This window comes from Biomphalaria glabrata, chromosome 8 (assembly GCF_947242115.1).
Source record: "Biomphalaria glabrata chromosome 8, xgBioGlab47.1, whole genome shotgun sequence".
Taxonomy (NCBI): Eukaryota; Metazoa; Mollusca; class Gastropoda; family Planorbidae; genus Biomphalaria; species Biomphalaria glabrata.
Window position 1 is genome coordinate 37,110,806 of NC_074718.1, and position 23,232 is coordinate 37,134,037.

At 34.3% G+C, this 23,232-nt stretch overlaps 1 protein-coding gene and 1 long non-coding RNA gene across 4 annotated transcripts in view; one reads left to right on the plus strand and one right to left on the minus strand.

Annotated features, from left to right (window-relative positions):
• Positions 1-11,484, plus strand: part of LOC106075742 (putative leucine-rich repeat-containing protein DDB_G0290503) — a 28,001-nt gene extending 16,517 nt beyond the window's left edge. The window contains exons 12-22 of one of the 3 annotated variants that reach the window (XM_013236639.2): positions 483-723; positions 1,047-1,159; positions 1,291-1,513; positions 2,088-2,219; positions 2,378-2,467; positions 3,104-3,203; positions 3,693-3,796; positions 5,951-6,084; positions 7,186-7,299; positions 8,932-8,967; positions 9,076-11,484. In XM_013236639.2, coding sequence (XP_013092093.2) covers positions 483-723; positions 1,047-1,159; positions 1,291-1,513; positions 2,088-2,219; positions 2,378-2,467; positions 3,104-3,203; positions 3,693-3,796; positions 5,951-6,084; positions 7,186-7,299; positions 8,932-8,967; positions 9,076-9,246 — 1,458 coding nt within the window. In that variant the 3' untranslated portion in view covers positions 9,247-11,484. The remainder of the gene's footprint in view (positions 1-482; positions 724-1,046; positions 1,160-1,290; positions 1,514-2,087; positions 2,220-2,377; positions 2,468-3,103; positions 3,204-3,692; positions 3,797-5,950; positions 6,085-7,185; positions 7,300-8,931; positions 8,968-9,075) is intronic. The other 2 variants (XM_013236645.2, XM_013236653.2) reach the window with 2 other exon arrangements.
• Positions 2,458-12,381, minus strand: LOC129927625 (uncharacterized). Its single transcript, XR_008779237.1, has 2 exons — positions 12,186-12,381; positions 2,458-2,830 (listed from the first exon to the last, which is right to left on the minus strand). It is a non-coding gene; the product is annotated as an uncharacterized LOC129927625 (long non-coding RNA).
• Positions 12,382-23,232: the final 10,851 nt, after the last annotated feature.

The window sequence follows — 23,232 nt, forward strand, 5'->3', positions numbered from 1 at the left end:
GGGGGATGGGAGCGGGCAGGGTTTGAACCCTCGACCATCGATAAATGTGAACGACAGTCCAGCGCGCAAACCGCACGACCAGGCAGCCATCCTATAACAAACTATTCAACTCATTAATTTATGGTCCATTGTTTTACCTACATAAAAAAAAGCTAAATAATCCAAAAGTTGGTGTTCAATACAATCATTTTTTTTTGCACCTACTTTGTACATTTATTCCAAGTTTGTGCAGTAGGATGTGCTAAGAATATTTAGAAAGAATAATCTTTGGTTGAATTATTTTCTAAGAAATGAGAACCAAAGTCTGCTTTATTTTTTTTTATATTATTTCACTAACCTTCCTAGTTACAAGATCTATTATTTAATCAGCTAATTGGGATTGGTAATCTGCTGATTTAAACACCACAGGCTATAATTAACTGTCAGTTCAGCACATCTCCTATTTAAACTCAACAGTTAATCTCTTCCTCTGTAAACTATAGATCAAGACTATGGACTCTGATGTAACCGTCATCAAGAAGTTCAAAGATGCTGTGCACCAACTGGAGCTACAAGTCCAGAAGCTTCAGGATGAGCTGCAAGTGATGATCAGTTCCAAAGCACAATGGGAGGATGAGAAGCGGTGTCTGTGCTGCAAGCTGGAGGTCCTGAGGGACAGTAACACGGACTTGAAGCAACAGCTGGAAGAACTTCAAGGAAGAATGATTGATGGTCAAGTTTTGGGTGAGCATCAGTGATTTTTCTTATGCTTTCCAGTATTATTTTAGGTGCAATCCTCTTGAGGCTTTTGTTTGTGCAAGTTTTGACTATTTATGCTGAAAATCACAGAGCAAAGTCATGAGAAAACAAGCTCTGTGCTCTGCTACTTTCAGAGTTTTAGAGTTATAAACTCAGGGAAATCTGGAATAGTATTTTGAATAATTTTTTTGTTTACTGCAATCTTCATTTATTCTATATTAAAGTTTTGTATGCATCTGTATGTATTAGTCTTGCTAATGTCAAATTAATCTTGGATAAGCTTTGCTAGTTATCTTGTTTCCCCGCAGAGAGGCTTGACAGTTCAGGAGAGTCCATGGGTGTTGTAGCAGACATTCAGATTGGAGAACTCAAAGAACAAATGGAGGGACTAGAGCAAGACAAGCAGAACTTACTGCATCAGGTCAGTTTATCCCCAGAGTTTCATCATTTGTGGGAAGTGCTACATAAGAAGGTCATAAAAGACAGAACTAGATTTTTAAACTCTTTAAGACCTATTTCAATTTGTTTTTACCATGCAATAAATGTCTACAGCTAGAGCTTTGTCAGAAAGAGCTAGAGAAGGTTAATAGTCGGGCTTCCAGCCATGAGCACAGTCAGACGGTCCTGAGAGAGACTATCAGCAACCTGAACTCAGCACTGACCATTGAGAAAGACACCAACCAGAAGATGAAAGTCCACATGGACAGTTTAATGACCAAGTACAAGGAAGTCACTTTCAAAAATGATCAGATGCAAAAAGAAAATGAAGCTTCCGGTAAATCAGTTCTTTTTAAGATAACATATGTTTCCTAACTTTTACTGATAGTGTCATAAAACATTAGGGATGATGACTTAATGTTTTCTCCCTGTTGAATGGGATATAGGGATATATGATAAAATGAAACGCTGAAGCAGGGCCGATAGAATGACTTGAAATTTAATTATTTTTAACACAACATACCTTTCAAACAATGCTTCAAGTACAATGATTCAAATTAATAAGAATAACAAGAACTGATACCTCACACTATTGCTAAAGATTTTGTTGCAGATGGCCGAATATATTGTTTGAGTTATGCTTGGAGCCCCACTTGTTAATAAATTTAGTGCAAACATCCTTATTTAATGACTTTCCACAGGACACTAGCTGACAGAAATATATATTACACAAAATATAATTACACACAGTTTTGTGATGAGCGTAAATGAAGTGGGAACAGGTCTTTTAGTTCGGTTTTGTTAAATTTAAATAAACCCCAAAATCTATGACACCATTACAGCTAATGTTCTCATTATCACTGAAAGACAGTTAATATAAAGTGAATTTTTTCTGTATTTCAAAATACCAGCTGCAGAGATCAGCAGACTGACTACCTCCCTTGATGAGACTGTAAAACAGCTGCAGACTTTGCAGAAGCAGCAGACAGAAAAATCTGACAAGAGCTGCGTCCTTCAACCTCTGAAAGAGCCATCACAACAAAGTAAATAATGCCTTGAACGCATGTTTAATTTTTTATTTTTTAATGTTTAATTTGAGTATTATATTTTGTGTTCCATTCATAATTGTGACAGCAACTACCCTATTATAATCACCTTGACTTCATTAGCTGTGTTTGATTTTTATTTCTCATTTTTTTAGAGGATAAGTTGACACTTCATAAATCTTGTTCTGGAAAAAATACATTGACTGAGACAAATAGCATTAGAACAAAACCAAGATTGTCTTCAGGTAATTTTTATTCTTTTCTTTACAAAAGAAAATAATGGTATCTATCACAATGTTAAATACATCATTAGCATTTTTTTGTAATATATGATATGAAAAAATTGGAAACAATTTTATTTGATCCATGACAAATAAATTATAAATTATGGCATTTATATAGCGTTACTTTCATGCTTATAGCTTGCTCAGAGCACTTTGGTTCAATCTCAGTTGGGGGGGAGGGGGGTATCTAGGAGAAGTTTTTTCCGTGCTGCCTTCAGGCACTCAGTAAACACAACTCTGCCCAAGTTGGGTGTTGAACCTTGAGCCCCCTTCATAGGTAGCCAAGCCAAGTTCAAGCGCAATTAGCCTCTTTACCATGCTTCCCTATTTGAAATGAAAAAAAGTTTTATTTCTTTAGTGAGCAACTAATTTGTAATAAGGGCTTGTGCAACTAAAATAAATATGTATAAATTTAATTGTTAAATGGCTAGGGACAATGAATTTAACGTGAACTAATATTATTTTCTTGTAACTCCTGATGATAATAATAAAATATTATTTTTGTGTGCAACTATATTATGTACATGCGTAACTTGCTTAAAAAAGAAGATGTCATTGGGATGTTGGTGATGTCAGTACTCATTATTTTCTCCTCAGGTTATGATAGCCCAGAAAAGTCTAGCCCGTCACTAGATACTTCATTTGTGACTGTCTCACTGAAAACATTGACAGAAGAAACAAAGTCTGGGAGAGCTTGGTAAATTGGAATGTTTCCATTTAGGAGATTTGGTTTTGTTTAGAATTCAGATTGAACAAGAAAATGAAAGTTCCTATGTTATATATGTTGTATACTCTTTTATTGGTTGGGCCTTATCCAATGATTATAAAATGTGCTTGTCAAAATTTTATTTCATTTAACTTTATTTTACAGGATACAAAATTACATGCTATGATTTTTTTTAAATAATGTGAAAAAAAAAATTGCTTTACTTTCATATCTTATATAATTGTTAAAATGATGATGATGTTTATAAATAGGTATCAGTCAGGTACTAAGTACCTGTTGTTCCTTTGTTGTTTTTTCACTGACTTTATATGCACTCTTGGATTCAGTGAGTTGGTCTTCAGTCATTCATTTATTAGTGTGTCTTGAAAACTGTTAATTTTTTCACCTCTAATTTTCAATACATGGCAAACCCACTGCTATTTCTTTATGACATAAAATATTGAAAATTTGTGTTTTCAGTTTTCTAAGAAAGTCATCCACCACCGATAAGTGTGAAGAGGAACCTCTTTTGAAAAGAGACAGAGTGCCAACATCATCCCTGCAGTCCATGAAAGATCTTCTACGTAAGTTATTAAAGCTTTTAAAGAAAAAACTTTGTAAAATAGCTCGCTTTTTGTTTTCCAATGAAAGCAAATAGAAATTGAAATATTGATTCATATTGGCCAGTGTTCTCTTTATCATTGACCTTAGTTTCTTTAGTGAAATCTCATCTGTTTTAAAAAAAAAAAGGTTGATTGATTCTTTTTAAAGTTCTCACTAGCTCTCATTTAATTTTTTCATTAATTTCGATCATTTTCATAGATTTGTTTTTGTTGGCAAAATAATCTATTATTAATATTTTTTTTTTTTAACAAATATTAAGATGTTGTTTTTTTTTTTGTAGTTTTATTTAGCTGTTTTTTTTTCTGGGTACTGTTTTCATTAAAACAAAAAAAAAAGAATTTCCATCTTTGAGCTAAGTCTCTTACTAGAACTATCCTAAGCTTGACAGGTTGAACTGCTTTTAAAAGCTTCTCCAAATAACATTTTGAATGTAAATAGTTTGTTTTTATTTTTTTGTTGTTGTGCTTTTGTATACATGTAGATTGACGTTTCCAGAATTACTCTGGATTCAGATTGTGTTTGTATATATTCACTTTTTGTTGTTTTCAGTGTCATAGCAATTTAAACATTCCAGTTTCATCTTGACTTTTCATTTATTTATTCATTTATTTATTCGTACACATTGATGCAAAAGATTCAAAATATGAAAAGAAGAAAATAAAAAATAAAAAAATTATTTAATAACTTTTAAATTGTTTTTTTTAAACTGGATTGAGGTTAAATGTCATGACAGCTGTCGCCGTATGCAGGATGAAGTTTGTAGCAGCTTTATTTTGTCATGTAAATCTTTGCTTTTGTAAAATTGTATTATCAATTCAGTCATAGCCTCCTGGGATCATTCGTCTTAGGTGATAAAGCTTTTTTGTTTTTCTCTTTTAAAATGAAAACATTTTTCCCAGTTCCTTATTTTCAAATAAATGTCCAAAAAATATATTAGAAAGTTAATAGTACCAAACGATTTTTTTTTTGCTAATGCACATTGTACAGTTATTCAACGATACTGAAAAAAAAGACATTTTAAATGTAGAATTACACTATGCACATTCATTCAACATTCACAGTGAAAAATTTCTAAGTGGAATATTCTGAAGTCTTTTATTTTACATGTAATCACAAGGGAGCGAAAATATTTTGGTATTTTTTTGGAAGTATCTTCTTTGGGGGATGGTAAAAGGATAAAATGACTATTAAGAAATTGTTTGCTTGAATACCAATGTGAAGCTAAGTGCTGAAACAATGAATGATGCAACGTAGCTTTGTATTTACAGCTTGATTGCTTCTTACTCCCTGAAACTTATATGTAGTGCATTTATTTTATTCTTTTGAGATGTATACAGTTAAAATAAAATAGAGCCTTTGTCTAATACATGCCTAACAGCTGTCTGTCTATGTCAACTCTGTTAAGATTGTTGGTGAAAATTGGTGGTTATTGTGACCATTGACCTCTGGGTGGCAATAGCAGTTTGGCAAAAAACAAGCGATCAAAAAGATTCTTTTTCTGGGAATCTGCATAGTTAAATGGTTTGTTCATTCGGTACTTGTGTTGCTGTTAGGCAAAGTTGTCGACTCAGAGGGTCCATGGTTTGCACCCTGGTCAGGGCTGTCCCTAATTTTACTATAATGAATTTATCATTTTCTGTCAGTAAAATTGGGTCCCTGGTTCTGCCTTTATATAAGTTATATGTAAGCAAGATATTTTTTTTTTCTTGTACTTCATTTATTTCAAGCTATTGTAGTGTACCTTGAAATTACAAGCCTATCAGTTCAGTCCAATCATATATTGTAAATTGTTTGTTTGTAATATGTTTTAGATGTTTCGGATGTTAAATTCAGCATTAAAAATAATGTACATTTTAAACCAAACTATCGCAAGACAACGGTAGATGGCAGGGGGGCAGGGTATGAACCTGGGATCATCTAGATGACTGAACAACAGTTTAATGTGCATACCACATGACCAGGCAGCTATATTGAGCCTGATAACATATGTCTTCCTTTTATTTTTGGTTACTTTGACGTTAGCAAGTTAAATCCTTTGTCACAATACTCTGATTGAGCTGCAGCCAGGGTATGGTGAAGCAGATTCATTGGCATGTCACAAAATCTGTCCAAAGAATCTTTTCTTGCTTTTTTAGCTGGTGTGTTTCCCAATGCTATGGCTTGCGCCAATGAGCCTGAGGAAAACAGCTTTGAATGGGATAAGCTGAGCAGAATCAGGGATGCAGTTAACCCTTTGAATATGAATGAGGTAAGTACTGTTCCCAATGTTGATGTTGGAAGTTGCTGCCAATTTAAGCTGGTTTCATGGGCATTGTACACTTGTAAAGGCATACACCCTAGTTTAGTGATTTTGGTGTTTAAGTTTCTAATAAAGTTTGAAACTTCTAGCTCGTCAGATAATTTCTCTCCACACATACGCAACAAATGTATACCTTACTGCATTTTAAATTCATCAAACCAGCATTCACTAGCACAGAAATCATCTTTTTTTATTTCATGATTTTTTAAAATTTGCTTTCTCTTGTAAAACATCTCCAAAAATCATAGCGTATCTGTTCCTTTCCTGTTTAATCGTAAAGAGTTTCCTAAACTAAATTAATTGGTTTTTCACTAGGTGTCATCTTTTATCTATTTTCACAAAATGTTCTTTTTTTTCCTCCTTATTTTTCCTTATGTCATAAATGGTCGGTCGTCCAATGTCATAAATCCAAGAAATAGCAGATAGATAGTAAATAATTTCCAAATTTTCAGGAAGAGATAATATTTTATGCTTACCTTTGCCAATTTTGATCACTCTCAAACAAGGTGTAACAACATTTAAAAAAAGACCCACTTAAAATTAACAAAGCAAAGGAAATAGGCAGGTATAAATACTCACATATTTGATTGTAAACCATTCTTAGAACTTATTCTATATCAGGGGTTCTCAACCTGTGGGTCGCGACCCCCTTGGGGGTCGATTGACCATTTGCCAGGGGTCGCCTAAGACCATCGATAATATGGAATGTTATTGTCTACTCTTCTATTGCTGTGTGTTTGCCGGGGGGGGGTCGCGGCAGAGTGGGGGATTGTAAAAAGGGTCGCCGAACTTAAAAGGTTGAGAACCGCTGTTCTATATACTTTAAAGTAAAAAAATAAAAAATGATTGAAATTAACAGTCATTGAAACTATACCAAAATAATATTCATGCAATATACAGAACTACTGGTACCAATTCTATCCCATCCTGTTAATAGAAAATAACACTTATATTAAACATTTTTTCCCATGTATACTATATGTAGCTATATGAATGTGAGTTTAAATTATGAACACCATTGTAGATCTTGTATTTGTTTTCTGTTTCAAGTCAAGTGAGAAAAAAGTCAATCCCTTTCGTGATGATGGTAGGATACAGAAACGTAAACTGCCTCTCAGGCCTAGCTTAAGTGAAAATATAGAGATGGTCACACCTGTTAAACAAGTAAGTTTGATTAAGAGAAAGAACATATTTCCTTAAATGGCTTATTGGTCATGGGTGTTGGTGCAATGGAGCTGTCAGCAAGGTGTTAGACTCAGTTATTCCTTGTCATATTTCCAGAAATTGAATCTTGTTCTTTTATATCTTATTAAGCAGACTAAGTCTGTCAAATCTTTTTTAACACGTTCCTACTGTAACATAATTCTGACATGACTTGGACACTCATGACTGTACTCCTGAATGAAAAACAGTTCAATCTTGAATAAAATAATTTCCACAGTTGTAGAGCAAGTACATACAAAAACAACTGATTTTAATATTTACTCTTTAATTATGATTTAATCTGAAAGAAGACCCTTGCTTATATTAGTAAATCAGTTATATAACTGTCACAGTTAAAACAATTGTTTTCCTTTCTATTCTGTCGCCTCAATTTTATGATGACATTCTAAGTCCTTCCATTTCATTCTAAGATTTATCTGAGAAATAATTTCAATATTTTTTTATGTTTTGCTTTCTCTGTTCTATTTGAACAATTTATTTTTATTATGAATATAATAGTAGAGAACATTTCCAAAAAGTGATTAGTATATGGTAGAACATTAATACAGTGTAAATAGTGTTGATATTTTTTGGGTAAAATTAATTTATTGTGATGTCCATACTTCTCCACACATATGTCTTTCATATGAATTATTGAAAACAATCTTTTCAGTTAACTGTACCAAAAAAAACAAACCCAAACATTTATTGAGATGTAATCATAACCTGAGATTGGACTAGGAGTGTCTGTATGCTGGGCTTTAATTTACCAGCTTTTGTCTAGACAGTTTAGAAGTTTTCACTGTCAGTCATAAGAATATTTTATTTGATTGGGCTTAATATCTACGAGATCAGATTGTAGTTTTTATACAGTCGATCACCCCTTAGCAGTAAATCTTTGTTATTTTTTTTTTACTAGCAACCAGAATTCAAAATCGCATGCCTTTTTCATTTTTTGTTAATCAATGTATATACTACATATTAATATTTGTCTAAGATTATTGGTCTTTCAAATTGTATTGCTATTGAAAGCTTTTATATATCCTTGCATAGTTTAACCTTGGGCTGTTCTCATAATTTTTCCTGTTTGACATAAATATCTTTGAAAGGGTTAGTGATATTGGGTTTACATGGTGACATTGGTAGAAGGATGCAAGTCCATGTAACTTATACATTTTTTATATATTTAAGTTGCCATAGTCTTTTTATTTTCAAGTTTCTCAATGTAGTCTATTTAAAACTTGATCAATCTTTTCCTGTCAATTCTTTGAAATAAACATTGTCGAGTGTTTTGGGGAGGGGCAAAGAAGGTAAAAGTTGTATGATAAATGTTAACAGAGTGGCTACCATTTCATAAGTTATCCCCCATGAATATTTTTAATTTGGGCTGTAATGCGTTTCAAATAAAACATGTACTGGTACAAAGTCTGAATATTATCAGCGTTGTATTTTATTGTATTTTGTGCATGATTACATTTCAAATTGATTAGTACATTTACAAAGTCTTTTAGTCATGTCAATGGTCATTGTTTTCAAACTTGTGATGTCTTGTTTAATGAGAAATATTTATTTTTACTTTTATTCACTTTATAGAAGAAAACAAGTGGAACAGTCATCTATTTCCCATTAGTAAGTCACATTTATATTATATATTAATTACACTATTCTGTTTGAATTAACATGTTCTTAAGATTATAAATTGTATTATTTCGTAATTCCTTTTTTTTTTCCACACAGAACCCAGATGGCCCCATCTATCCTCCTCCCAAGCCAACATTAAATTATAAAGGTAAATCTGGCAGGCCTAACAAAGACATTCCTGACAGTGGTGTACCTTCTCTGTTGCCGTCTGCTCAAAAGGCCAATTCTGAGAATCTATATTCAGTTAATTGGAGAACAAATCCCTAGATTTACTTTCAAAAACTTAATAAATCTAATTATTTGGTATGTATGTGATGAAATTAATTATTCAACAGAGATTATATCTAATTATTTGGCCTATTTGATGAAATTATTAATTACTCAGCAGAGAGTTAGCTTGAAAAGCAAGTACTAATCAAATCAAATTTGCCTGCTTAGGTTCTGAAATATTTGTAATGCTTATGTTAGAATTTTACCTTTTTTTTATTCTCTAGTTCATAATCATTTTGAGGTGAAATTTAAAAAAAAGGTAATGATTTATTTTGGTTTAAATTATTTTTTTTTTTACAGTCACTGACTTTCATACAGAATTTATTTTTTCAGTAATTAAAGACTTAGTATTTATTTTACTTTCTGAATTTTCTATCTCAAAACTAAATCCAACCATATCGTTGCTCTGATTTTAATCAAGTCAAATCATATTTCGTTTTGTAATAGATTCTTGTAAAGGTCTTGGAGATGTTTTTTCAATTATATTTTTAAGTGTAATGAATACATACTTTGTAAAGATAGCTGGGTGTTTATTTTTAGCTTTTTTTTTCTTCTCTTTTGATGGTGTCAGGCAAGGCACTAGTACTCTGGTCAATGAACATTGTCTATCTATGTATCAATCTTTTTTCTATCTATCTATCTGCTTTCTATTTATTTATCCTTTTATTCTTCTATCCCTCCATCCATACAGACATCCACAAATTTGATTTACTGAAATCGTAAAATAGGGAAGCAACATTTTTGTCCATTAAATGATGTAAAATAGGGAAGCAACATTTTTGTCCATTAAATGATGTAAAATAGGGAAGCAACATTTTTGTCCATTAAATGATGTAAAATAGGGAAGCAACATTTTTGTCCATTAAATGATGTAAAATAGGGAAGCAACATTTTTGTCCATTAAATGATGTAAGATCGATGCACTTATTGTTCTTTTATTCTGAACTTTAAAATCTGCTTTATTTTTTGTTTTGTTGACCCAGTTTTGATATTTACATATACAGAGTTGTGTTGCTGACATTAATAGAATAATAGTAGTCTTCCCCACTTTATAAAATCTAGTCTGTAGTTGAATATAAAATATTGAAGAAAAAAACAAGAACGTATAGTTTGTAAATATTTTTTTTATGCTGTGGATGTATTTTTTAAAAATGTTTTTTGTAGTTGAATATAAAATATTGAAGAAAAAAACAACATATAGTTTGTAAATAATTTTTATGCTGTGGTTGTATTTTTTTTAAACTGATATATTTAGCAATGTCACTTAAAGAATATCTTAAGTGCAAATGTATTTATAGTATTTCTTTTAATATAAATATATTTTTAAGATTGAATAATATGTAAAGATTTACTATTGCCAAGGTAAATGAATTTGTATAGAAAAATATAACAATGCACTTTGGCCTTTACATAATTTGATTGTATGATTACATTATTTTAAAATGTGTGTAATTATGTTTGTCTTTCTGTAGCATGATTTGATGATAGATTTTATAGTTAACTGAAACTAGAATGAATTGTAGCGATCGTAATTTAATTTTGTTTCTAGTCCAAGTTTTATTAAATTACCACAAAATTAGATTTTATTTCTGTTACCGGGTACTTTGTTTAGTGATGTTACATACAAAAGCTCAATTTTTTTTTTTTTCTGAACTGCAATGAAGTTTATTCGTATCACCATTTCTCTGCTATAGCTTAGTGCACATCAAATTTCATTTTTTTTAAAATTATATTCTATAATATGCATTGGTAGAATTGGTGGACATGAATAAAACTAATGCAGATTTTTAAATATATAACATTGTCTTGTCTTATATTTGCTCAATGTTTTAAAAAAAATGAAACAAATGGCCTGAGTATTGAAGAGAAGACAACTTAACATGGTTAGTGTAATGCTTATCTTCAAGTGATTTCCCTTGAATTTTATTTTTTTAAATAAATAAGATAAGATAATTTTATTGATCCCCATTCAAATGGAAATTAAGTTTGACTACAATTGACAACCTCAGTGTAACTACTGCACAATAACAGTATAGATGAAAAATTTGAACAACATTCACACACGAAACACACACTCAGAACCAGCGCTTTATGACTTAGACTTCTATGTACTTCTGGATGATGACAGATGATCTTGTAACACTCTGACCCAAAGTGGAATAAAGGAGTTTTAAAATCTTTCTGTTTTAGTCCTAATGGAAAGGAGACGACATAACAGGTTTTAACGATAACAAATTACTTCGTTTTTTTTTTTTTTGTTTTTAATTTTGTCATGTATTAACTTAGTGATTTGTTTACTTAGTAATTTACTGCAGACTGAGGTATGATGTTTATCACTTGTATTCTGCTGTAGCATTTTACATGGGATGCAAGTTATTCAAACCTCCAAAAGCAATCTCCTTTAAAACTTTAATTAAATTCTTTGCACATCAAATAATGACATAATTCAATAATTTATTTACACAATTTTAAAAGGTGTACCAATATACACTTTTTTTGTAAGTCACTAATTGAGCTACACATGACCATACTTCTCTAACAGGGCCGGCCTTACTAATTGTGGTGCTCATCTAATTTTTTTTTTAACAATAACAACTATTACTATTAATTAGATCATTTTATCAACATTTATTCTACAACTTGCATAAGAAGCAACTTAAATACAATAGGTGTCAGTGGGTTAAAGTTACATCAATCCTATGATACACTAAAGATGTTAACCCTTTAAATTCTACATCTATAAAAGCCATGATTGATAGTGACATGCTAAATGCAAATTAAGGCAGGCCCTGATCTCTAGTATGGAACTTCTTGGGACAAAGCAAACAAATTAGCTATTTTGGCAATATTATTCTATGTGAATTGTATTCACATTTTTTAATGTGATTTATTGGTCAAAGATAAATCAAGCACAATTGGGCATCAAAATGACCTACCTAACACAGAAATCTAATAGAAACATGAAGAATATAAAGCACTGGTTAGTAGAAGACTTCTAGGTTCTTGATATTACATTCATTTTCTTGCTATGTTCTTAGTGGGAAAAAAATTTCAGGGGTGATAACCTTGAACTTTTGTGAAAATTAAGCACAGCAGAACAGCGAATGGGATAATGAGTATTAATAGTAAAATTTAAAAAAAAAAATTATAATGTGTTTTATCTATGTAACAATTTGTGATGTTGATATTTCAATTTGGTGACTTAACCTGCCCTTCAGAAAAAATACTGTTTGAGATACTTTCTTCACTTGTTTCAAACCTTATTTAAGGAAAAAAAAAACAATATTAAAAGGGAGTTTATTGAGGAGATATGTTGGAATAAAATAGTAAAGACTACATGATGAAATTTAGGAAGCTATCAGGGCACTGAACCTTGACCAATTGGTCATGTTAACATCCTGCCCTAGCCCCATTCTACCAGGGTAGGGGAAGTTATTCAATTAGTTTAGGGCTTAATTAATAGCTGAGAGGCCGAGCGATTAAAAAAAGGTGTGCTGTCATGTTCTTCTGCTAGCACATGTCATGTGACATAAGCTGTAGGCCTACTTTATAAGCTAGCATGTATTATTTGTTCAGCTGAGCGGTTCTCAACTGTTTGTGTTTTTCCACCCCAAGTTCTTAACATCGAGCCTTCACTTTGTGACCAGGGTCTCTAACAGATTAGCAGACAACCATCCAAGAACATTTCTTTCCCTGTTAATTGACTGGAATTAATTGAAGGCGTTAAGCATGAAAGAGTACAATATCTTGTAAGTATACTAGGCATGCATGTGATTGTCCTTGTTAGGAACTAAAAACCTGTTCTTAACTAATCTTTCAAGCTTAGAACATCTCACCAAACATCGAAGTGATAACTTTAAAAATTTAAATCTACTGATCAAGGGAAACTAGATGGGCTGGCTAGAAGCACAAGTCGAGAGTTAATACTCTTGACAATTATTTTAAATTAGTGTTTTAAGATTGAGAGGGGTGGGGGAGATAGTGAATGTAAACCCTAACATGTGCACTGAGGACCGTTGGTTTATACAGTAAATGAATAAGTAAAAAAATATAATGAAGAGGTGGGGGGGGGGGGGGCAGCATTGAAGGTCGTCAGAACACCCGTACAATCTGTCGTGTCTATACACACTGGGGGATGGGGTAAGTGTAAGGCCCACTACTCTGTGCTAATGGTAAGAAAACCGGTTTCAAAAGACATTCCTCTGATAGATCATTCTATAACTAGATGAAAATGTCAAGTTTTTATTTTATTTGGTAATATACCCTCTTTTCTCTCTCTCCTCTCTCTCTCTCTCTCTCCTCTTCTCTCTCTCTCTCTCTCTGCCTTCTATCTCTCACCCTCTGTCTCATAAAACATGTTGACTCTATGCCTATATTAAGCTTTACATTTCTGAAAACTCTCTATGTAAACCAAGGTTGCAAGCAAAAAGCACAGCGAGTTCTTTCTCCCTTAAAAACTTACTTCTTATCTTACACAAGACCCCCCCACATTCCCTTCTCCTAAGCATCATCTCATATTTACTTTGTAGGCCTCAAAGGCATGCTAAAAAAAAAGGCGTGGCGTATTTGTCATGGGAGATAAGTATTAGTATTCGCATTCTTTGAATATTAATAAAACAATCTCGGTAGTTGTCCCCCTTTTATATTAAGAAAAAGAGGTACAAAGAAATAGAGGGAGTTAGTGAAATTTAGTGTATAAAGTGACATTGGGCTATCATTTCACTACATCTCGAGACTAAAATGTTCTTTAATGCATCTTATACATTATAAATAAGCTTGATAACAACACAAAGATCTAGAATGTAGTTCGTCTGGAGACGTCTTGGGCCTATACATCAACAATATAGAGGGGTAAACGACCTTTTGGCGCAGCCATTTTAGCACGATGGTTTCTTTGGCGCAGCTGTTTTGGCGCGAGAGGTTTGATGATAACTTATAAAACACAAATCATTTTCTATAATACACATTGTTTTTGTTTCCCACTACACTATACTATAGAATATATAGTATACATTTTACCAGGGGCGGATTGGGTGTCAAAATCGGCCCGGGCATTTCTATAAAATTCGGCCCACAAATTCTCTATCATGTGATGGGCATCCATTTCTAGGTGTATCGGTCCTTAAACATCATTGTTAAGTTTGAAAATGTATCGATATGTATGCATACAGTGAAGTCTATACCTATCTTAATAAGCAATATAGCGTCATTTTAATCAGCAATTATGTAGGCCCTAATGCTTAAAATAGTATTACACTGCTTAAAATAGTATTACACTGCTTAAAATAGTATTACACTGCAATGTCTGTGAAAGATTTTTATAAAAACTCGACGCTCAGAAGGGCCATTTATAAAAATAATAATAATAACATAATAAGAATATTATAAAACCTTTAACAACTTGATATGTGCCATAGTGATTTCGAGCAGACCATTTCGGTGGCCCTACCGGCCCATTTAGGTACCGGCCCACCGGGCATTTGCCCAAATGCCCATATAGCCAGTCCACCCCTGCATTTTACCCACTCCCCTACCCCAGTAAAAAAAATAATTTTGACCATTTCATGAACGCATATTGAGAACTATGGATGGCTGCCTGGTCGCGTGGTAGGTGCTCGGGACATGTCGTCTCATTGGTCCCAGGTTCGAGCCCGGCGGGGTGAAATCCTCGGCCATCCTGCGGGAGGTTTGGGTTAGTAGGATGTAATAATCCTCAATTATGAGGGAACATCCGAAACATGTAGTGTCAGATTCTTACCTGAGACATACTCCCCCCCCCCCCCTAAAATATAGGAAGGTGTACGAAACGCACAGGATGACATTCATCAGTTCTCTCTCTCTCTCTCTCTCTCTCTCTCTCTCTCTCTCTCTCTCTTTACAAAGCTTATTTCAAATCACTCTGTCTGCCTCTCTATTTTTCTCTACCCCCCCTCTCTCTCTATTCTCTCTTATCTTTATGTATCAGTCTAGATACTTATTGATACCGATTGATAGACAGATATAGATCTAGATCTAGAGTTTGAACTATGTGTGTGGAAATCCTATAATATTTTTCTTCAGATTATCCTTTGCCGGTGGGTGGAGGGGGGAGGGGGAAAAACCGCTTATCACTGAGTCAAAGGACAGGTCCTAATCTATTGCTTTTGTTAGCGAAAACGCATTTTTAAACATGAGCATTGTGCCGTGTGATTGTCAAAAGAGTTGAGCCGAAGGCTCTTCGAACTCTAGGCGTGTAAGCCTGCTTGAACAAACCGTTCTGTCTGGAAGAGGTCTAAGTCAATGTCTATGTAAAATATTGCTATTTCCGATATATCTGGCACTACGGGCGCATGGACTAGAATACATGGCCCAAGGCCGAGCACACCGGGAACCCCCGCCATTTTCCTATGTTTTACCAAGCTAACCGTGCAGGACACGCAGTTAGTGTAACGTTCCTCTGAGGAACGGCGCACAGATTATCGACAGGGACGTGACAGCTCTCTTTCAACTCAACACTGTGCAATGGGAAAGCTCTCGCATTCCTTGGACACTTCCACAGGAGTTTTGTTTTGCTATTCATTTAGCCTAACCACTTCCTCTAGTGATCGTTTCAACCCGAGTGCTACGTTGAGGCAGACTAGCGTGCTCTGGATAGCATTATGTCTGAAAATACCCAAAAAATAAGCATAATATAAAAATAAAAAAAATTTAGGGAAAGAGCTCAGCACTTACATATTCATCTCTCAACAATGTAGAAATTATTTATTCGATATCAAACAAAATAATACATTACCATTAAATAATTGTTTAAAGTTTAACTTGATCCGAGAATGGATGTGAGAGAAATAACGTGTTCAATTATCTAAGGGGACATAACCCTACATATTTAGCCGTATATGGGAATACTGAAAGATTGATGATTTCCCTTATTGGTATCAAACAAAACATTTAATTAAAGGTAATTAATCGACTAATTGATTTTTTAAAACTTGATTCATGTCTTGTCTATGTTGTTGAATAATTCTGGAAAGTTTCAACTTGATCCGAGAATGGGTGGGGGGAGAAATAACGTGTACAGACTTTTTACCGGACAGACAGACAGTTAGACAGGCAGAGTGAATTGATATACGCTTTGTAAAAAGTAGATAATAAACAAACGTCATCGTTCTGCACTTTTTGTGTGTTAAAACCGGAAGATATATAAAGGTTTTCTGGATAACATTTCATTGCATTAAACAACCAAATGAAAGATGGACATTTTCACGATTTACGACAATGCTTGATAGATAGATTTATAGATAGATAGATAGATAGATAGATAGATAGATAGATAGATAGATAGACAGACGGACGGACGGACGGACGGACGGACGCACGGACGGACGGACGGACGCACGGACGGACGGACGGACGGACAAACAGACAGACAGATAGATAGATAGATAGATAGATAGATAGATAGATAGATAGATAGATAGATAGATAGATAGATAGATCTTAACAAACATTTTTTACATTGTAAAATTGTAAATTTTTTCACCACATTTCCCTCTTACTTCTTGTGACTGGAGCTCAGGGAGGCCACATATTGAACTTGCGTAGGCAAATGTTGACAGTATCCAACACTAGGTGCCAATACATAACAAGACGTTGGGAGAAAGGAATGGCCCAGTAGATCGTTGGTTTGAGTGAGAGGACATGGAGGTCGTTACAATGTTGATGTGTGGGCGAAGAAATGGAGACCTGGTAGAACGAGCAATAAGGGCTTTTCTTTTTTTTAAATTTAGGCCTACTTTTTTTTTTTTTTGCTTTAATTGTTGTCGCCCATTGAGAGGCCTCAATGTTTTCATGAGAGGCGGGTAACGTTCGGCGTGGATCCAATCTGCCCCTCCCCCTTTTCACTGTTTACATTCTATCAATGACTCTACTACTAAGAAAAAACGTTTAATTCGATATCAATGGGTTCTACTGACTGGAGTAATTTGTACTTTTAGGTAGGTAAGAAAGATCACCATATGTAACCTATAGTTTGACACTATTTGGTGGTGATATCGAAGTCAGAAAAATGTGGTAAGATTTGAAAGTCAGCGTATAAATCAATATGCCTATAATAAGAAATAATTGTCCCATTTCTAATCCACTATGTAAGACCTCACCCAGTTATCAAAAACGATTCTTGGATTGCGTGGGTGTAACAGCACATCAACGGCAGAGAAAAAAGTAGATCAGTGAAATGAATCGCGGTTCCATTCATAGACCTCTATGCCTCTTCTGAATTGCCAAAATCCCTCGTTAAGGTAAGACTAATAGATTCCAGCAACCGCAGCACACGAGATTAGTAATCAACGGAGAATTTTTTTTTTTAAAGTTCTGTTAGTTTTTTTTTTTTGTTTTCACATTATTCTTTTCCCTAATTACCATTGGATAAAAACATTTCAGGGTCACAGGCACGAGATATTGTATTTAGATTAAAATGTGTCTAATATTATATATTATGTATTTTGTATTCATAACGGATGAATTGCGCTATTGCATTTACTGAATATTCGTTATTGGATCTTTCGGAGAAGCCTTTATTACAATGACTTTTGTATAGCTTATACAGGGCCGGATTAACGTATGTGGAGGCCCCTAAATTTTTTTTCGAAAGCTTTAATAAAGATCCCCTTATGAATGATTATATCTAAAAGTATGTTATAGTTTAGAAGAAAGAAACAGAGCTCTTGTTTTATATGCATATTTTAGTTTTAAAAAGTCTGTATTTTTTTTAGTTTGTGGAGGGTAAGGCCCTTGGTAGACGCATTGTCGTAAATGCGGAGCTGTATTTACTTATTACGAGCATGCTAAAAGTGTACACTTCTTAATCCCGAAGGGAGATATGACGGTGTAGTCTAAATGGGAAAAGCTGCTTTTAGGCGCTCGCTAAAAAAAACAACAACCAAAAAAACAGCTCAGTTTCATTCGGGATTCGAACTCGACCCCATTGGTAGGTAGCCAAGAGGTTTATCCCACTCAGTCACAGCCTTTAATAAGTCTTGCCATGTAATTAGTCTCTTGAGATAAAATGTTTTTGAACTGTGACCCCCCCCCCCCAAAAAAAAAAAAAAAAAAAAACAGTATCAAAAGGACTGCTTTTTATGTTTTTCCTTCTAGCGCCTTGTAAATAGCACCACGATAGTTGAAGACATCGCACGGCATAGAGAGACTGACACAACACACTGTACGAGTGTAAATAACGACCCATCGTTATCAAGCAGGATTCGAAACAAAACGACTCATCATTCATTTTTGTTCTGTGACTTATAAGTAGTCATGGGCTCAACCTTATCTCAGATTAACGCATTTCTAGATTTTAACATAAATAAATTATCATATTTTATGTTTTCTATTTTGCTCATTCTTAAAATTACTTAGGTCCTCCGTCGCCGTTAACCGTAAAGGGCAGCAAGCTCTCTTTATAGATATCGATTTAAGCGTGACCACCTTGCTTTTATTTATAATCATTTGCATTGTAACAGTTATATATTTTGTAATAATAATACAATAATGAGAGCGGGAAGTCCTTTTAAGGGTTAACGACGAATATCTTAACAATAAGTTCAAATGATTTTTTTTTAAAATAAAGATAGCTCTTGTTATTTTTTTTTTAATAAAATAAATCTCTCGCTAAAATGGGATATTTTAGTGCCAAGCTAGAAATGAACATTCAGTTAACGTGAGAATGCTAGGAATCTTTTTCGTCACTGCGTCAAACTCCAACACACCCAAGTCTCCCATTGACTTTGATTCACGCATGATCTACATTCAATCTGTCATGCAACATTTCACCACTATCGCTTTGACTATGTCACTTTTCAAGGGCCAGGACCCAGTCAAACACGGTGGGACACTAAAACACCAACCCAGATTGAAAACAGTGATTTAGTTGACTTAGTTTGTATGTGTGCTGTCACTTGTCACCAAACACATAACTATCGCTACTAATGAAAATGAATTAACCCAATTATTCACGCTAAACTTAATATCTCAAATTTAAGGGTAAATTCCTAACCTTAATAGCCAATTCTAGTAAATACACTCTGGAACGTGTAAATCGCAAACACTTTTGTGTGTATTGTTCTTAATCTCTTTGTTTCAGTCAAGACTTTGCAAACTTTTAAAAATTGTACCCCTAGGTCACCAACACTAATGACCAAAGCCTAAACATAGCTATTCTCTGGCTGGCAGAAAATAGAAACTCTTCAATACTGTTTACACACGACAGCTAAGCAGGTTCGGTCATATTGGAAGACATGACTTACTTTAAAGAATCATCTTTCAACTTCAAGGTACTGTAGTGGAGGGAGTAGGCCTACGAAGAAAGGGACGTCCAAAGAAAGGCTGGCTGGACAACGTCAAAGAATGGACCGGCCTCTTTCTTGATAATTCGTAATAAAGAGCTGCTGACAGGGAAGATACATGAAATTGAAGTTTTTAGTACTGAAACAAAATATGAGGAAACATGACACCTAATATATAATAATATAGCACTAAGGTACCAAGCTTATTGAGATTAGAAAGTGAAGAAAATAGGTTGAAACATAGGAGGAGGAGGAGGACTCGAAGAGTGGAAGGATTTGGCCAAACGAACTGTCACAGAGCCCCTACGATGAACCGTCACAGCACCCCTAAAACGAATTATCACAGGACTCCTATGAGGAACTGTCACATCACTCATACGAGGAACTGTCACAGCACCATAACACAAACTGTCACATCACTCCTACGAGGAACTGTCACAGCACCATAACACAAACTGTCACAGCACTCCTACGACGAAAGTCAAGGGACAGATGACGACGATTATGAATTGTCAATGATACTTTCACCCGAACTACTTATCTTTTGTTTTACACTCTAATACAGTGATGCCCAACATTTTTCGACCGGCGGGCCATTTTAATTTTCGACACTCGTGTCGCGGGCCACATCATGGAATACATTTTAAAAAAATGAAATAGCGAATAAACCATTTTAAATAGTTTTATTACAAACTATAATGCAAACCCGTAGCAGTGCTAGGCGATTATGTAAGATCGGCTTCATCCGTTTTATCAATGAAAAGTTTGTCTAATCAATGAAGTGCTTGTAAACATTGTGATTGTCTGAACGTCTTCAACACTTGATTTCGGAAATTTGAAAAGTTCCTTCATACAAATTGGTGAAGAAATCGCTCTAAATTTCTCAACCAGGAATGTCTGGCTGTGTAAGTCAATCAGCTCCATTTGCAGATCTGTTGGGGCAGTCCTCAGTGGCAACAGAAAACATTTCAAAATCTGCTGCTCTGTCGTTTAGTTTTGAATGGAAATTTGTACCAATATCGTCCAATCGTTTGAATGCTTTAACTGTTTTTCTCCCCAAGACAAATTCTTTCATCACTGCTAGAAAACATTTTTTTTACGCTTCATTTCTCATAAGTTAAAACAACTCTGTAGTTCATCCTTACCGTGGGCACAAATCTTATCTCTGTTTTCTCGTCAGTCGCTCAACTCACTCAACTAGCCGTAAGTTAGCGATTTTTTTCTTTGCGGCTCAAACCAACAATCTACATTCATAATCTAGTTTTTGTTCCTACGGCTCTACCATTTCATTAACTCACAAATATTCAATGGTACGTATTATTCTCTTTGATATCAAATGAACGTTACCAAAATTGATACCGAATTGATGTCCTATGTTACACACAACATGTTTGTAAAATGTTTTACATATTTCGGATGTTCCTTCAGAGTTGAAGATAGTTTACTTCCTAGTCCAAACCTCCCGCAGGACGACGGGGGATGGGAGCGGGCAGGGTTTGAACCCTCGACCGTCGATAAATCCGAACGACAGTCTAGCGCGCAAACCGCACGACCAGGCAGCCATCCTTGTTTAGAGCACGACTAGCTCAAGACAGCAGCGGAATTATCCAAGAACCTAAAACAACTGTCAACACTTGTCACCGAACAAAATAAACGTCGTGTTCATTAAAAAAAATAATATGACTATTAGAATACAATAGATTAGAATGAAATCCATCCAAGAAAAGTCCTAACGTATCAAAAATACATTTTTCAACCTTTTTAAAAATTTTCTTCACTTTGTGCCGATGTTTAGGCGGGCCGGATGGAGCCACGTCGCGGGCCAGGGGCCGTTGTTTGGGCATCACTGCTCTAATACAATTCTACAATCATAGAATGGGGAAAAGGAAAGAAGGAACTGTGAAAAGAGAGTCCAAGAGGGTATGGTGATTTGAACAAGGAAGGGAATACCAAATTTTAAAAAAAGCTATGTAGTTTAGGTTCTATAGCATAGAGGTTCGACATCTAAGAATATATTTGACGGAAGAAATGTTTTGACGTCATTACCATGACGACTCAGTGCGTCACACTCCGCATTCTTTGTTGTTGTGTTTTTAAATAATATTTCGTATACATAAATATGGTATGGTGTTATTTGATTTTTTGTTTTCGTTCAGTAGAATGTTGTTGTTTGTGTTACAAAACTTTGCTTTGTAGTAAATCTAAGGCAAGCACTCAACGAAAGGCAGGAGGTAATAATAGCCGAGGTATTTATTTACAGTACAAACTGGCATGGACTTCAGCCATCAAGTTCCAGAGTGTCTTTTCTTAAGTGACACCAGTCCTTTTCTAACTAAATACCAGTACAGACCACAGACACACTTCCTAGTGCCGCTTCAGGTCCACAACAAAGTTCAGAGATAGCACAAAGGACGTTCTCTTGAGCCCAGACAGCTCCAGACTCTAATAACTTGCAGATCACTTCAGCCAGATCCACACCAGTCCTTGTTCCTAGTATAAACATGTCGTTTTAAGCTACGTTAGGGTGCCTTTACTTTTAGATATGTTAGTGTCAGGTCTTTGATTATTTAATTACTAAATATTAAGTTGTCTAGGTATTAAAAATGTAATTTTTTATTGCAATGTGCGTGTGTTTTATAATTAGTTATATTTTCTTTTACTTAATAAATATATCAGTCCCAAGGCTCAGCTTAATAGACAAACCATACACACCCATTCGTACATAAATTAATAGACAATGTGTATGGTGATTTACAATTAAACTATACATTTAATTCAATGATATTTATACAATGAAATGACTAATGGGAATGAAAAATGAATACAAGTACATATAGCATGATGTGAAATTAATAACTCATAAGTAGGTACAGTTCAATTAAATACTTAAATAGTATTTCAAACAAAATAACTACCTTATAGTATGATGTCCAATAATATTGACCTCAACAATATTTCATTTCAAGACAAAGATTTTGTGATAGGTTCAGTTCACTTCATATAAAAATGTTCATGGTAACACAAGTATCTTCTAGCCAAGACGAATGTTCACCAACGATGAAGATAACCAAAGTTCAGGGTAGCACCAAAACTCACAACACCACAATGGAACACCAAGATTGAACACTAAAACTTGAAATCTGGAACTTGAAACCCTATAAAAAGACAAATTAACATTCTTCTAATCTTTTAATCTAACTACAAAATACAAATACGACCGAATCCATATTAAAATAACTTTACAATGTGAAATAAAACTCACCCTTAACAAGGGTCATATAGTCCTTCAAGAATAGAACCAAGGCAAACGTTTAGGCTGTCCAGTAACGTGAAGCACATGGAGAATTCAGGAACTCAAAAAAAAAAACAAAAAACAACATCTTGCCTCTGTAGCGCAAGATGGCGAGAATGCACCAAACGTTTTCAAGAAGAAAAATTGACGTGATATGAAAAATTAGAACGAAGCGACAAGGGAAGAAGAAAAATACTGCACACAATCAAATAGCACAAATGACGTCGTCGCTTATTAAAGAAAGCGCTGTTAGATTGTGTACATTTTTACTACAAAGCTAGTAACTTGCTACGACAGTTAGGTACCTTTACTTTTCTGTTACTTGTAGAGATGTTAGGTACCTTTACTTTTCTGTTACTTGTAGAGATGTTA